The sequence below is a fragment of the Bubalus bubalis genome, chromosome 8 (assembly GCF_019923935.1).
Source record: "Bubalus bubalis isolate 160015118507 breed Murrah chromosome 8, NDDB_SH_1, whole genome shotgun sequence".
NCBI lineage: Eukaryota > Metazoa > Chordata > Mammalia > Artiodactyla > Bovidae > Bubalus > Bubalus bubalis.
In genome coordinates, this window is record NC_059164.1 from 60,539,635 (window position 1) to 60,557,240 (window position 17,606).

General features: G+C 38.5%; 2 protein-coding genes across 4 annotated transcripts in view; one reads left to right on the forward strand and one right to left on the reverse strand.

Moving 5' to 3' along the window:
- Nucleotides 1-17,606, reverse strand: part of ANLN (anillin actin binding protein) — a 168,489-nt gene that overhangs the window by 107,977 nt on the left and 42,906 nt on the right. The window lies entirely within an intron of this gene.
- Nucleotides 1-17,606, forward strand: part of KIAA0895 (KIAA0895 ortholog) — a 59,718-nt gene that overhangs the window by 26,078 nt on the left and 16,034 nt on the right. For all 3 annotated transcript variants that reach the window (XM_045166412.1, XM_045166414.1, XM_045166413.1), the window contains 3 exons: nt 11,060-11,203; nt 11,887-12,019; nt 12,585-12,890. In XM_045166412.1, the coding sequence (XP_045022347.1) occupies nt 11,060-11,203; nt 11,887-12,019; nt 12,585-12,890 (583 nt within the window). The remainder of the gene's footprint in view (nt 1-11,059; nt 11,204-11,886; nt 12,020-12,584; nt 12,891-17,606) is intronic.

Consider the following 17,606-nt stretch of genomic DNA (forward strand, 5'->3'; position numbering starts at 1 on the left):
GAAATACTCTACAAACAGTAGATCCAAATTTGTGACTCGGGGTCAAGTTCATTGGTCACGTATGTTTCTTTGCGGGGACAGCTTAGTGTTTTTAAAAACATTGGTATATAAGGATGCTCTTCTATTTCCTCTGTTGTTTAGTCTCTAAGCCGTGTCCTATTCTTTTGGGGCCTCATTGATTGTAGCCTGCCAGGCCCCTCTGTCCATGGAATTTCCCAGGCAAGAATATTGGAGTGGGTTGCCATTTCCTCCCCCAGGAAATCTTCTAGACCCAGGGATCAAACCCACATCGGCAGACAGATTCTTGACTCTTAGTCACCTGGGAAGCCCACAGTCATTTGGGAAATAGATTACAAAACAAGTTCTCTTTCTCTTTCTCTCCCTCCCCTCTTCTACTCTCTGTGTCTATCTCTAATTTCATCCTCACACCAACCCTATTAGGTAAGTAGGGCAGAGATTTTCATCTCCATTTTGCTGTTGAAGAAACTAAACCTGAAAGGTGAAATGACAGACCTAAGATCACGCAGTCAGTAAAAGGCAGGGCACCAGCATAAAACCAGATCTTTTGACTTCTAGTCTTTGCACAGTGTCATCAAGGCTTATATTGTGTTAGTGTCCCTGTTGTATATAGCTTTTCATTGAGTGACAGCTGCATTTGAAAAGGGAAATAGGTTTTTAAGCACATGACTGTTGAAGTGGCTTTTGACTGATGGTGAGATTTCCAAATTGCTAAACAGCAACAGAATCAGAAAGTAAACCAAAAGTAGGTCATTCAACAGAGTGTTGAGATTTTTCAGAAAGTTTGCTGTATCATACAAGATAGTGCTGTAAGTTTTGTACAGAGATTTTTCATTTTCTGAATTAGTGCTTTAAATATTATACTGTGCTGTTTGATTACTATTTGTTTTTTAAATGATGGCTTTATGAAGATATAATTGACATGCCATGTAGTTAATCCATCTAAAGTGTACAGTTAAGTGATTGTCAGTATGCTTAGGATTATGTAGTCGTCATCACTATCAAATTCGAGAACATTTTATCACCTGAAAAAGGAAACCCTGTACTCATTGGAAGTGTCTCACCATTTCTTGCCAACACTCTTACCCCCACCCAGCCTTAGACAACCATCAATCTATTTTTCTTTTTATGGATTTAACTGTTCCAGACATTTCAGATAAATGGAGTCATACAATATATGGTTCATTTTGACTGGCTTCATTTACTTAGCATGTTTAGCATGTTTTCAAGATTAATCCATATCATAGCATGTTTCAGTACTTTTTATTATTGGATAATACTCCATATATATATTACATTGTATTAGTCCATTCATCAGTTGATAGATATTTAGATTGTTTTCCACTTTTTGGCTGTTATGAACAACGCTGCTATGAACATTTGTGTCCAGGGTTTTGGTGAACATGTTCTTGGTCATCTTGGGTATATACCTAGTATTAATAGTAGATTATATGGTAGTTGGTCATATGGTAGGAGATCAGAGATCATATATAATGGGTCATATGGGAACTCTGTGTCTAACCTTTTAAGGAAAACTTTTCCAAAATGACTGTACCATTTTACATTCCCACCAACAGTATATGAGTTTCAGTTTCTCCACATCATTGTCAACTCTTTTCTTCTTTTTTTGTCAACTCGTTTTTATTTTTATAGCTATTCTAGTGGGTGTGAAGTGATATATCATTGTAGTTTTAATTTGTATTTCTCTGACTAATGGTGTTGAGCATCTTTTCATGAGCTTATTGGTCATTTGTATATCTTCTTTGGATAAATGTGTTTGTATCTTTTGCCCATTTTTTAATTGGATTATTTGTATTTTTATTATTGAGTTATAGGAATTCTTACTATATTTTAGATATGTCACTTTTCAGATACGAAATTTGTAAACTTTTCTCCCATTCTGTGGGTTGTCTTTCTGCTTTCTTGATGGTGACCTTTGAGGCATAAAAGCTTTTAATTTGGATGAAGTCCAACTTACCTGTTTTGTTAGTTGATGTTTTGGTGTCCTATCTAAGAAACCACTGCCTAATACAAGGTCATGAAGTGTGTGCCTGTGCTTTCTTCTAAGAGTTCTGTGTGTAGCTCTAACATTCATGTCTTTGATACATTTGGAGTTAATTTTTGTATATACATTTGGAGAAGGAAATGGCAACCCACTCCACTGTTCTTGCCTGGAGAATCCCAGGGACGGGGGAGCCTGGTGGCTGCCGTCTATAGGGTCACACAGAGTTGGACACGACTGAAGTGACCTAGCAGCAGCAGGGGTCCGATTTTATTCTTTTATTTATATGCAGTTATCCCAGCACCATTTCTTGAAACTCCTGGTCCTTCCTCTCTCTCCCTTCTTCCCCCTTGGCAAGTCCAAGTCTGTTTTCTCTGAGTCTGTTTCTCTTCTATAGATAGGTTCATTTGTGCTACATTTTAGATTCCACATATAAGTGATATCATGTAATATGGGGCTTTCCACATGGCTCAGTGCTAAAGAACCTGCGACTGCCTGCAATGCAGGCGACGTGGGTTCAGTCTCTGGGTCAGGAAGATCCCCTGGAGAAGGAAATGGCAACCCACTCCAGTATTCTTGCCTGAGAAAATCCCATGGACAGAGGAGCCTGGCAGGCTGTAGTCCATGGGGCCAGAGAGTCAGACATAACTTAGCGACTAAACCACTACCACCATATGCTATTTGTCTTTCTCTTTCTTACTTACTTCACTTAGTATGATAATCTAGTTGTTTCCATGTTGCTACAAATGACATTATTATTCTTTTTTATGCCCCAGTAGTATTCCATTGTATTTATGTACCACACCATCTTTATCCATTCATCTGTTGATGGACATTTAGGTTGTTTCCATATTTTGGCTATTGTGAACTGTGCTGCTATGAACATAGGGGTGCATGTATCTTTTTGTATTATAGTTTTGTCCAGTTATATTCCCAGGAGTGGGATTGCTGGATCATGTGGTAATTCTATTTTTAGTTTTCTGAGGAACCTCCATACTAATTTCCTCGGGGGCTGAACCAACTTACATTCCCACCAACAGCATAGGAGGGTTCCCTTTTCTTCACACCCTCTCTAACATTTGTTATTTGTAGACTTTTAAATGATGACCATTCTGACCAGTGTGAGGTGGTACCTCATTGTAGTTTTGATTTGCTTTTCTCTAATAATTAGTGGTGTTGAGCATCTTTTTATGTGCCTGCTGGCCATCTGTATGTCTTCTTTGGGGAAATGTCTATTAAGGTCATCTGCCCATTTTTGATTGGGTTTTTGTTGTTGAGTTGTATGAGATATTATTTATATATCTTAAGATTACAACTTTGTTGCATCATTTGCAAATTTTTCTTCCATAAGTTATCTTTTCATTTTTTAAAAATGGTTTTCTTTACTGTGCAAAAGCTTGTAAGTTTGATTATGTCCCATTTGTTTATTTTTGCTTTTGTTTCAATTTCCTTGGGAGACTAACCTAAGAAAATATTGGTATGATTTATGTCAGAGAACGTTTTGCCTAGTTTTTGTGTGGACTCCTTGGGGTTTTCTATTTATGGTATCATGTCATCTGCATATAGTGACAATTTTATCTTTTCCTTTCCAATTTGGATACCTTTTCCTGCATTTTCTTGTCCGATTGCTGCTAGGACCTCCAATACTATGTTGAATGGAAGTGGTGACAGTGGGCATCCTTAACTTGTTCCAGATTTTAGTGGGAAGGCTTTTAGCTTTTCACTGTTGAGTATTATATTATCTGTGGGTTTGTCATAAATGACTTTATTATGTTGAGATATGTTCCCTCTGTTCCTGCTTTGGTAAGAGTTTTTAATCATAAATGGATGTTGAATTTTGTTAAGTGCTTTTTCTACATCTATTGAGATATATGTGTTTGTTGACTTGTTAACGTGGTGTAATGTGGTTGATTTTGTGTATGCTGAACCGTCCTTGTGAACTGGGGATGAATCCCACTTGGTCATGGTGTGTGATCTTTTTTTTATGTGTTGTTGGGATTTGGTTGCTAATATTTTGTTGAGAAGTTTTGCATCTATATTCATTGAAGATACTGGCTTGTAATTTTCTTTTTTGGTGGTGTTTTTGGTCTTGGTTTAGTGTGATGTTGGCCTCATAGAATGTCTTTGGGAATGTTCCCTCCACTTCAGTCTTTTGGAAGAGTTTGAGAAGAACTGGTATTAGTTCTTCTTTGTATGATTGGTGGACTTCACCTGTGAAGTCATCTGGTCCTGGACTTTGATTTGTAGGAAGTTTTTTTTTTTTTGATTACAGATTCTATTTCACGTCTAGTGATCCATCTCTTCAAATTATCTTTTTCTTGATTCAGTTTTCGCAGGCTGTACATTTCTAGAAAGTTGTCCATTTCTTCTAGGTTGTCAAATTTGTTGACATGTAATTGTTCAGAGTATTCTTTTATGGTTTTTTGTATTTCTGTAGTATCACTCAAGATTTCTCCTTTTTCATTTCTTATTTTGTTTGGGTACTCTCTCATTTCTTCTTGGTGAACCTGGCTAGAGGTTAATTTTGTTTACCCTTTTAAAGAACCAGCTCTTGTTTTTGTTTTTCTGTTGTTTTTAAAATCTATTTTATTTCCTCCCTAATCTTTATTTTTTAAAATTTTATTTATTTTGGCTGTGTTGGGTCTTCATTGCCACTCAGGCTTTTCTCTGGTTATGGCAGGTGGGGCCTGCACTGTGCGTGGGCTTCTCATTGTGGTGGCTTCTTTTGTTGCAGAGCACAGGCTCTGCAGAGTGTGGGCTTCAGGAGTTGAGGCATGTGGGCTCAGCAGTTGCAGTTCCCAGGTTCTGGAGCACAGGTTCAATAGTTGTGATGCACGGGCTTAGCTCCAAGGCATGTGGGATCTCCTCAGACTAGGAATTGAACTCACATCTCCTACATTGGCAGGAAGACTCTTCACCACTGAGCCACCAGGGAGTGTGAAGAAAGTGAAAGTGTCAGTTGCTCAGTCATGTCAAGTTGCCTTGGTTTTTCAGTGCAAGGGCTACCTGAATGATAAGGGTTTTCTAGGAAGGATGGGTTATCATTATTATCATTGTTATTAAAAGCTCATTATCCCCTCCCTTTAGAATTTTGAAAGCAAGTATTAGTCACTCAGTCATGTCCAACTCTTTGTGACCTCATGGACTGTAGCCCACCAGGCTCCTCTGTCCATGAGATTCTCCAGGCAAGGATACTGGAGCAGGTTGCCATTCCTTTCTCCGGGGGATCTTCCTGACCCAGGGAACAAATCTGGGTATCCCACATCACAGGCAAATTCTTTACTATCTGAGCCACCAGGGAAGCCCTCCCTAATCTTTCCTTCCTTCTGCTGACTTTAGGTTTTGTATATTTGTCTTTTTCTTTTACGTGCCAGGTTAGGTTGTTTCCTTGAGATTTTTTCTTGTTTTTTGATGAAGTTCTGTTGTACTTCTAAATTTCGTAAAAGTTGTTTTGGTAGTGGTTCACTTCAGGGGGGCTTCTTGCATAGATTCTGTTGGAAGGAGCTTGGTCAGTTAGCTGTGCAGTGGAGGCACCTTCTACAAAAGGCCTGCCGTAGCATTATAGTCAAGGGAGAAGGACCACAGCTGAACCAGTTATACAGGAATTGTTCACTCCTTCTTCCATATACTGAGTATATTCAGTACACAAAAAGCACAGTCACTCAGTCATATCCAACTCTCTGTGACCCCATGGACTGTAGACCACCAGGCTCCTCTGTCCAGGGCATTTTCCAGGCAAGAATACTGGAGTGGGTTGCCATTTCCTACTTCAGGGGGATCTTCCCAACCCAGGGATCAAAACCATGTCTCCAGGGTCACCGACATTTGCAGGCAGATTCTTTACCCCCTGAGCCACAGAATATATTAAAAGTACTGAATATTCAATATGCTGAAGGGAAATGGGGGAGAGATGAGGAGGACTCAAATCACTGATTATTGCCTTCCTTTCCTAGTGAAAGTTCTTTAGGCCCCAGACCAGGCCCTGCCTAGGGGAGGTGAAAAATCTTTAATTAGATATATGATTTATGTTTTAAATTGGTTAAATTAACTTGAACTTTTTTTCTTCTAATACTTGAATGTTATTGGAAGTTAAAGAAATGGTAGAGATATATTTGAAGATAGGAAAGGGATATTCTGAATGGCAAATTGAAAGTGATGATTGGGGGATTCCCTGATGCTTGTTTGAATCTCCCACCAAATAATATTGGGAGATGTAGTTTTCTGATTAACTTAAATGATATTAATGGAGAAAGATTTGACATGAAATTTATTGCCTCAAACATATTAACCATGTGAAGGTGTATGAAAGTTTGATTTTCAAAGTGGTATAGATATTGATTCTCTGAGCTCTAGGGGGAAAGGATGAACTTTCTTTTATTTCCTATTTTAAAAAATAAAAACTTGTGGCGAGGTGTGGATCAAAGGGTACCAAAATTCAGTTATAAACTTGGAATAAGTCCTGGATATCTAAAATACAGCATAATGATTATAGGTAATAATAATATATTTTATACTTGAAATTTGCTAAGATCTTATGTTCCCACTGCATATGTGAGGTGATGGATTTGTAAATTAATTTGATTGTAGTATTCATTCCACACTGTGTGTGTGTGTGTGTGTGTGTGTGTATATATATTGTCATCACATTGTATACCTTAAACACATCATTATGCAATTTTTATTTGTCAATCATACCTCAGGAATATGCATAGGAAAATGATTTTTTCCTATGCATATTGTAAACAATTTAAACAACTCCTGTAAAGTGCAAACAGACATCAGTGTAGCACATTACCCTTTCCCAAAGAGGAACATCATATCATGTAGCATTTGGGTGTATCCTTCCAGGCTTCTTTGTGCCTTTTAAAATTGCTTATTGCCTTTTCTTTTTTCCAAAGTTGAAATCATACTTGTAAAATCTTTGTGGCCTGTAGGAGGTTGCATGCTGCTGCTACTGCTGCTAAGTCGCTTCAATCATGTCCGACTCTGTGCGACCCCATAGACGGCAGCCCACCAGGCTCCCCCGTCCCTGGGATTCTCCAGGCAAGAACACTGGAGTGGGTTGCCATTTCCTTCTCCAATGCATGACAGTGAAAAATGAAAGTGAAGTCGCTCAGTTGTGTCCGACTCTTAGCGACCCTATGGACTGCAGCCTACCAGGCTCCTCCGTCCATGGGATTTTCCAGGCAAGAGTACTGGAGTGGGGTGCCATTGCCTTCCCCCAAGAGGTTGCATAATGAAGCAGAAATTGTTGTCACACAGAAATACTCACTGATGAAGTAACCACTGAACACTGCTGACTTGTCTCTTAAAACTTGAATTTATTCACCTATCCGACCACTGTCTCTCTATGTTGGAGTCCAATGCAAATGGATTGGGAAGTCAGTGAAGGATATTAGAAATCTGTGTGATCACTGACAAATGTGTCTAGGTTGGACCAGTTGAAAATTAATAAAAAAAAATTCTAGAGATGTCCACAGGATGGGCACTTCAGTGAAGAATGATTGAATATGACATATTAAGCTAAGCTTTTGGGACCATCTGTGTAGCTCCCATGTAGGGTTGCTACCATGCTGGTGCATGTAAGTCATGCAGTGAAAGAAATAATGTGCTGTTGTATGTCATTTTGATAGAAAAATTACATCCCTTCTCCAAAAAGCTCCCACTATTTTTATTCTTTCTTTGATGTATGTAATAGTTGATAGGAACAAGGTTTCCCCAGTGTTGTTAAACTGCCAATATAATTTTTTAATCTTATATTTGTTAGAGTACTTTTTCAGGATAAATTTTCAATCAAATCTTTGTTCCCAATTATGAATATAATGCATACTTACTATGAATGTGAATTCTTAGTTCAGTTTAGTCACTCAGTCGCGTCTGACTCTTTACAACCCCATGAATCGCAGCACACCAGGTCTCCCTGTCCATCACCAACTCCCAGAGTTCACTCAATCTCATGTCCATCGAGTCGGTGATGCCATCCAGCCATCTCATCCTCTGTCGTCCCCTTCTCCTCCTGACCCCAATCCCTCCCAGCATCAGAGTCTTTTCCAATGAGTTAACTCTTCGCATGAGGTGGCCAAAGTATTGGAGTTTCAGCTTCAGCATCAGTCCTTCCAATGAACACCCAGGACTGGTCTCTTTTAGGATGGACTGGTTGGATATCCTTGCAGTCCAAGGGACTCTCAAGAGTCTGCTCCAACACCACAGTTCAAAAGCATCAATTCTTCGGTGCTCAGCTTTCGTCACAGTTCAACTCGCACATCCATACATGACCACTGGAAAAACCATAACCTTGACTAGACCGAATTCTTAGTAGCCTTCTATTAAGTACCATTTGTTGGTGATAACTAGGATCACCTGTATTTAAGTTTTTCCAAATTCTCTAGACTGTTTTATATCTGCTATAATAGTAACCAGATAATAACATTTTCCTACTGAGTAAGCATATACTAGAAAAGCTAATTTTTCCTAAATTAAGTAGATACTTTTAAAAACTTACAAGCAAAAGTTATAATAAAAATTTTCTTTAGCTTTTGTTTAGGTCTAAATATAAGTCCAATATAGAAGTACCACTTCTGTATCTTATGTAATTAAGGCAAAATTTCTCACTTTCTTCTAACACTGGTATATTGATGATTAGTGACCTTTAGGGGCTTCCCTTATAGCTCAGTCAGTAAAGAATCTGCCTGCAATGCAGGAGACCCGGGTTTGATTCCTAGGTCGGGAAGATCCCCTGGAGAAGGAAATGGCAACCCACTCCAGTATTCTTGCCTGGAGAATCCCCATGGGCAGAGGAGCCTGGCAGCTACAGTCCATGGGGTCACAAGAGTCGGACTCGACTTAGCGACTTAACTACTAACTACTACTCCTACTAGTGACCTTAGACCAGTGTATGCAAATACCTTAGCTAATCTAGTGCCGAAGAATTGATACTTTTGAACTGTAGTGTTGGAGAAGACTCTTGAGAGTCCCTTGGACTGCAAGGAGATCCAACCAGTCCATTCTGAAGGAGATCAGCCCTGAGTGTTCTTTGGGAGGAATGATGCTAAAGCTGAAACTCTAGTACTTTGGCCACCTCATGCGAAGAGTTGACTCATTGGAAAAGATTCTGATGCTGGGAGGGATTGAGGGCAGGAGGAGAAGAGGACGACAGAGGATGAGATGTCTGGATGGCATCACTGACTCGATGGACGTGAGTCTGAGTGAACTCCGGGAGTTGGTGATGGACAGGGAGGCCTGGTGTGCTGCAATTCATGGGGTCGCAAAGAGTCAGACTCGACTGAGCGACTGAACTGAACTGAATCTGCTAAAATGGGCTTTTAATTATGTGCTAGTTTGTTCTTTTAATCATCCTGGTTATCAGATAAGTAAATTAGCCTCTGGGTTATTTGCTGTGTTCCCATTCTCTGAGACCCTTCTAGCTTTCTACTGTGCTGGTGAATCACCTGGGGAATGTTGTTAAAATGCAGATTCTGATTCAGTATGCATGCATCTTGGAGGCAGGCAAAATTCTGAAGTTGAAACCAGTTTCCAGGACAATTCAATGCTTCTGGCTTTTGGACCAAGGTTTTCCCAGGTGGCACAGTGGTAAAGAATTCTGCCCACTCCAGTACTCTTGCCTGGCAAATTCCATGGACGGAGGAGCCTGGTAGGCTGCAGTCCATGGGGTCGCTAGGAGTCAGACACGACTGAGCGACTTCACTTTCATTTTTCACTTTCATGCATTGGAGAAGGAAATGGCAACCCACTGCAGTGTTCTTGCCTGGAGAATCCCAGGGACGGGGGAGCCTGGTGGGCTGCCGTCTATGGGGTCACACAGAGTCGGACACAACTGAAGCAACTTAGCAGCAGCAGCAGCAGCAGCAGTGGGGATATATATGTTTACTTATAACTTGTAGTGCCTGAGCTTTACTGTACTTTTTGTGTTGAGTCTGTCATCTACAGTGGTGATATTTATTAAGAATGGTGACATAATGGTGGTGATTACAATGCTGATGTAATAATTGACATGTATTGACTACTTGTATCTGCCACTGTGCTTTACAGAGGTTGGTAGTTTTTCTCAACAGAACCATGAAGTAGACATTATTGTAGTTATCCTCATTTACTAATCAGGAGGCTTAGTAATAAGTAACTTGCTCAGAGTCACACAGCCAGAAGGTGGCAGAGCCAGGATATCAGCTCAGGTAGTGTGACTCTAGAGGTTGTACTTTTCATCTCTTTACTAGTCTGATGACAGCTAGAAATTTTAGACTTAATATAACAGGTGTCTGAATTTTCTAGCTTCTGTCACCATTCATATAAGATATATATGTGAATTTTCTAGATGTTTTTTTCCCCAGAAGATCTTTCAATAGCATTTTCCATTCTTATGTTTACCTTTTTGATGGCTTTCCCATAGATGCTCATCATCTGTGATTTTTTACCAATTTTCTTACTTTTCTTAGTCTTTCTGTATATTTCTGTTTGCAGAAAAAGATCTCAATGTTCATATTCTTTTCATGTGAAAATTTATGAAGAATGAAAAGTAGATAGTACCCTGACCTGAATGATAGATACAAAGTATTTTTAGTAATGTTGAGACTGTGTTTTCTGTCAAAGGAGAACATCAAGTTCTATAGGATCATCATAGAAGAATGGTTGATTCTTTTGTGTGTTCTTAAAAATTGAAAATATTTTTTTCTTTATCCAAGTGGTAATTATATACTAGTGATTAGTCTGGAAACATACCTTCTGAGTTCTGCAAAACCACCAGATGGTCTCAGAGAAGCCAAGAGAAACTAAGAACTCAGCCTATTAGATATTGACAGGTGTGTAGTGCTTGAGCCCCTTTATCCCATGCTAAGAAGTATGTACATAAGTGTTTTGTAAAAACTTGTGAAAATGAGTGAAAACTCTTTAGGATTAGAAAAATGTGCTTAGCTACAATTTAATTTGTAAATCAGTAAACACAGAACAGGTCATGATAAGCATATAGCTCAGTACTCACATCAGAGTAATCGGAGACAATTTACTTTATCTCTGTTTCTTTTACAGTCCATCAATATTATGGAACTGACTTTACAAAAGTATGGAAGTTATGAAAAATTTGAACAGGCCACCGGTGGTAGCCTGCTATCTAAAACTCGAATCTGGAGTCATGTTAGGAAGTACATGATGAAAGAAGGCTGCATGGGTGAGGTATGAAATCATGAGTGAACATGATGAGTTGACTGAACATTGTAACTCTCAGTGAGTGCTACGTGTTTTTTTTTTTTTTTTTCCTGTGGGTTATGTTTTCCCAACATTATTTTACTCATTAAATAAGTCATCCAGATTTCTAATTAAATATAAGTTTAAGTTTTTGTTGCATTGACTTGTGTTCAGTTTATTTTTCCTCTTATTACCATTTTTGTGTAGCTTGTTGGGAGTATATGAATTGGTTTAGGAAAATTATTAAGGAAGAGATTTGCCACAGTGGCTTTTCTTATTAGTGGCCAGTTCCTAGTGTTCAGTCTCAAAATAAGCATTGATCTAGCAGTGACTAGGACTCTGGCTCCTGCACCTTCCTTCGCATCGTTTCATCCCAGGGACTATATTGGAGAGCAGAGCAGAGGCACAGTTCCAATTCTTTGTGTCTTCCGCATAGCTGTCTACTTTTCTTTCAGTCTAGTAAAGGTTCTTGAGTTCCCCAAAGCTCAAAATTCCAAGGGTCAAAGCGATTCTGCATTTCAGCTTTTTGGTTTCTTGGTATAAACAAAAGAAAAAGGTGTTAATTTATGGGTCTGTTGTTGTCTGTGAAAACTTTCTCCCCCTGCCTTCTGTGTTTCGTCTTGTGTGTGTGTGTGTGTGTGTGTGTGTGTATTTTAACTTTTGCTTCTTAGATTGTAGTTCATCTCACTGAGGACCTGCTTTCCCGAGCTTCCATGACAGTAGTAAATGGATGTCCGACGCTGACCATCAATGTTTCTACTGCACGAGAGCACTGGCTGGAAGGGATGCTGAGACATGAAATAGGTAGGTGACCACCCTTCTCCACTTATTCAGTTGTAATAATAAATTACCTCAAGCACCTGTTTTTTATAATTTTTTTTTCTTAGTAATATTTGGCAAAAAGTGATGAAATTGTTAGGTGTCACTTGAACTTAAAGTGAAGATATTAGTGTCTCATTTCAAATTAAATTTTTTAGGGTACTGTGTAAAGGGAGAGTCATTTAACTCCTCTGTATTTCAGTTCAGGTTTCCCTGGTGGCTCAGACGGCAAAGCATCTGCCAGTTCACCCACCTTCAACTGAGGGAATGACCTCTGAGATTCTTTTCAAATATCAAGTCTATAATTCTTCTCTTAAAAGAAAATAAATTTCCTTAAAAGTTATACCTCTTCTAATGAGAAATACAGTCCTTCCGAAGTCAGTGTCCTCAGTCAAACCCAAAGGCATTAGGGTCAGGCCATTTTCTGCTTTGTTTTGATTTGTTACGTACACATCAATTTGGTTTTAGAACTGTTGGTAGAATCTTTTCTTGGAGAGAATTAAAATGAGAATGCATTTCTTGCTTTTCATGTGCCTTATTTTCTCCATAGGCACACATTATTTTCGAGGTATTAACAACCTTCAGCAGCCATGGAACAGTTGGACTGGCCGTAAAAAACTTGAACTAAAGCCAAATAACCCCACCGAGGAAGGACTGGCAAGTATTCACAGTGTCCTGTTTAGAAAAGACCCCTTTTTATGGAGGGCTGCCCTCCTCTACTACACTGTTTATCGCGCCAGCCAGATGTCTTTTTGTGAACTATTCAGAGATATTGGCAAGTTTGTCAAGGACCCCAATACGAGATGGGATTATTGTGTACGAGCGAAGAGGGGATGGACTGATACCTCTCAACCAGGTGAGAGTGCCTTAACTGTAGATTTTGTGATTTAATGGGTAACTTGTTTATTGATTTTGGTCACATCCTGCTCTTCCCATCATTGAATCCACTCACCTTTGAAAAATTAAACTTTTGTTACTTGAGGTCAGTGCTGATTTTCCCAAACCACATTTTGTTAGCATTATTTTGCTCATCTCTTAAGAAAAATTTCAAACCTACAGAAATTGGGAAATAATGATGGAATGAACACTTACTCTGGATTCACTAGTTGTTAACATTTTTCCATTTTTGCTTTCTCTATGACTTTAAAAATAGTGTTATTGAGATACATAGTTCATCCAGTTTAAATATACAGTTCAGTGGTGTTTATAATGTTCATAGAGTTGTGCAGACAGTACCACTGTCTAATTCCAGAACATTTCATCACCCCAGAAGAAACTTATCCCATTAGCAGGCATTCCCTATTCTCTTTCCCCATTGTTCCCAGCGGTAAAAAACCATTAATCTACTTTTGTTAGTTTTGCCTGTTTTGGATGTTTCATGTACGTGGAATCACATGTGATCCTTTGTGGCTGGTTTCTTTCACTTAGTGTATTTTTAAAGTTCGTTCATATCGTAGCATGTTATCAGTATACCAGCCCTTTTTACTGCTGAATAATGTTCCCGTGCATGCATATGATGCATTTTATTTATTCTTTTACCAGTTAATGGGCATTTTGGTTGTTTGCATTTTTTGGCTATTATGAATAATGCTATCATGAGTATTTGTGTACAAGCTTATATTGCTAATTCTCCTGAGTGTATACTTAGGGGTGGAAATTTGGGCTTATAGGTAACTCTGTGCCCAACCTTTTGAGGAACTGCCAGTGTTTCCAAAGTGCTGCACCATTTTACAATCCCACCACAGTGTATGAGGATTTCTAGTACACCATATCCTCCAAAACACCTACTGTCTTCATGTTTTAATTACTATTATAGCCATACTAGTGGGTATAAAGTGGCTAACTCGTGGGTTTTCTGCTGGCTAATGATATTCAGTATCTTTTCATGTGATTATCGGCTATTTGTGTATTTTCTTTGGAGAACTGTTTAGATCATTTGCCCATTTTTAATTGGTTTGTTTGTCTTTATTCTTGAGGTAAGAGTTTTTTTTGTATAGTATAGATACACATCTCTTACTAAATAATGAAATATTTTCTCCTGTAGTATGTCTTTTCACTTTCTTGATGCTATTCTTTGTTTTTAAAGTGTTTTTTTTTTTTTTAATGTGGGCCATTTTTTAAGTCTTGATTGAATTTGTTACAATATTGCATCTGTTTTTTTTATGTTTTTGGAGCTTTGGCAAGAGACACATGAGTCTTAGCTACCTGCCCAAGGATTGGGCCCATACTCCTTTCATTGAAAGATGAAGTCTTAACCACTGGACAAAAAGGGAAGTCCCCTCTTTGTGGCTTTTTAAAGAATTATTTATTCATTGGTTTGTTTTGGCTACACCGGCTCATTCTTGTGGCTTTTCTCTAGTTGCAGCGAGTGAGGGCTACTCTCTAGCTGTGGTGTGTGGGCTTCTCGCTGTGGTGGCCTCTCGTTGTGGCACACAGGCTCTAGGCACACGGGCTTCAGGAGTTGTGGCTCATGGGCATAGTTGCTCCATGGCATGTGGGATCTTCCCGGGACCAAGGAGCGAATCCATGTTCTCTGCATTGGCTGGCAAATTCTTAACCACTGGACCACTAGAGAAGTCCTCTCTGTAAATTTTTAAAAGCAAATTGTACACTTGACATCTCATTCCTTAAGAACTTAAGCATGCCTCTCCTAAGACTAAAACATTCTCTTCTACTTAAAACAGTATCATTATCACACTTAAGAAAGTGAGTTTTAATTCAGCAGTATCAACTCTTCCATATACCGTATTTAAATATTCCCAACTCTTCCAAAAATGTCTTTTACAGGTGTTGAAAAAAAATCTAGATCTAATCACTGTTCATGCATTACTTTTGGTAGCAATGTCTCTTTAACCACTTTTAATAGGGAGACACCTTGGACATTTGTTTTTTGTTTCTTGTCATACTAATGTTTTTGTTTTTTTCTAATTTATTTTTTAGGATTTATTTTATATTGGAGTATACAGAGGAGCCTGGTGGGCTACAGTCCATTGGGGTCACAAGGAGTTGGATATAACTGAACAACTGAGCACATACACACACACAGTTGATTAACAGTGTTGTGTTGAATGTGTACAGTGAAGTTGTTTAGTTACACACACACACACACACATATATATATATATTATTTTCCAAGTGCATCAACCATTTAGGTTACTACAGAATTTTACCACAGTTCCCTTTTCTACACAGCAGCTCGTTACTGGTTATCTGTTTCAAATATAGCAATATGGACATGTTAATCCCAAACACCCAGTTTATCCCCGCCCCCTACCGTTCCCCTCTGGTAACCAGAAATTTGTATTCTAAGTCTGTGATTCTGTTTCTGTTTTGCAAACAGATGCAAACTTGATTTGTATCATTTTTTTGATGCACTATATAAGCGATATCAGATCTTTGTCTTTCTCTGTCTTCACTAAGGATGATGATCTCCTGACCTATCCATGTTGCTGCAGATGGCTTCTTTTTAATGGCTGGGTGATACATACCACTGTACACATGTACCTCTGCTTTATTCATTCCTCTGTCAGTAGCATATTGGTTTCCTCCATTATTATAAATAGCACTGCAGTGAACACTGGGGTACACGTATCCTTTTCCCATAGTTTCCCCAGATATACGCCCCGGAGTCACATTGCTGGATCATATGGTAGCTGTAGTTTTAATATTTTTGAGGCATTTCCATAATGTCCTCCATAATTTACTTTTTGCTATACCAATTTATTTTTCTCAACATCCTTTTCAGTATTTATTGTTTATAGATTTTTTTTAGTTCAGTTCAGCTCTTTTATTTTTTATATACAGGAGATCGTTCTAGATCCCATGTCTAGTAGGTTTTTGATCATAACCATTCACATTGGTGTCAGGTGATACCTGATTGTAGTTTTGATGTGCATTTCTCTGATAATTAGCAATGTTGAGAATCTCTCCATGTGCCTTGTGGCCATCTGTGTGTGTTCTTTGGGGAAATGTCTGTTAAGGTCTTCTGCCCATTATTAGATTGTGTTGTTTGTTTTGTTTGATATTGAACTGTGCGAACTCTTTGTATATTTTCAAGATTAATCTTTGCACATATTTTCTCCTGTTGTATGGGTTGTCTTTTGTTCATGGTTTCCTCAGCTGTGCAAAAGCCTTTGAGAATAATCAGATCTTATTTGTTTCTTTCAGTTTTCATTTTAATTTGAAGTCGATTTAACAGCGTTCTGTTAGTTCACGTGCGCAGTAAAGTGACCCAGTTATACATGGATATGTGTCTCTTCTTTCCCAAATTCTCCTCCCATTTAAGTTTTTAGAGAATATTGAGCAGAGTTCACAGTGCTATAGAGCAGGTCCTTCTTGGCTATCTGTTTTCAGTATCATAATGTATTGTAAGTCTCTAACTCCCAATTTGTCCCTGCCCTCCATCTTTCCCCTTTGGTAATAACCCTCAGTTTGTTTTCTAAGTTTGTGAGTCTGTTTTTGTTTTGTAAATAATTTCATTTGTATCATTTTTTTTAGAGTCTGCATGTTAGCAATTTCAGGTGATATTCGTCTTTCCCTATTGACTGACTTCACTTAGTATAAGAATCTCCAGGTCCATTCATATTGCTGCCAACGGCATTATTTCATTCTTTTCTATGGCTGAGTACTATTCCATTTGGCATGTGTATCAGATCTTCTTTACCCCTTATTCTATTGATGGAAAAATAGGTTGCTTCCATGTCAGTTACTAAACAGTGCTGAAAACACATTGGGGTGCCTGTATCTTCTGAACCATGGGTTTAGGCAGATGTGCCTAGGAGTGGGATTGCTGGAGCATGTGGTATCTCTAGTTTTAGTTCTTAAGGAACCTGCATAGTGTTCTCTATACGGGCTGTACCAGTTTACATGCCCAGCAATAGTTAGGATTCAGTTTTTTCCATACCCACTCCAGCTTTTATTGTTCATAGATGTTTTGATGATAGCCGTTGTGACTGATGAGAGATGGTATCTCATTGTAGTTTTCATTTGCATTCCTCTGGTAATTAGTGATGTTGAGCATCTCCACATGCCTCTGAGTTCTGCATATGTTCTCTGGAGAAATGTCTGTTTAGGTCTTCTGCCTGTTATTTGATTGCATTGTTTGCTTTTATTGATACTGAGCTGCATGAACTCTTTGTACATTTTAATGATTATCTCTTTTTGGTTGATCCTTTGCAAATCTTTTCTCCCATTGTATGGGTGATCTTTCCTTTTGTTTTAGTTTCTTCAGGAGTGCAGAAATTTTCATTTTATTTAGGTCCTATTTGTTTCCTTTTATTTTTCATTTGAAGTATAGTTGATAAACAATGTTGTTAGTTCCAGATATGAAGCAAAATGGTTCCTTTATACATACGCATGTATCCATAGTTTCTCAAGTTTTTTTTCCTCAGATTATTAGAGAATATTGGCACAATCGCTGTGTTATACAGGAGGTCCGTCTTGGTTATCTGTTTTCAATAATGTAGGTTATATATGTCAATCCAAAACTCCTAATTTATCCTTGCCCTCCACCTTTACAATTCAGTAACCATATGTGGGCTTTCTAAGTCTGTGAATCACTTTCTGCTTCATG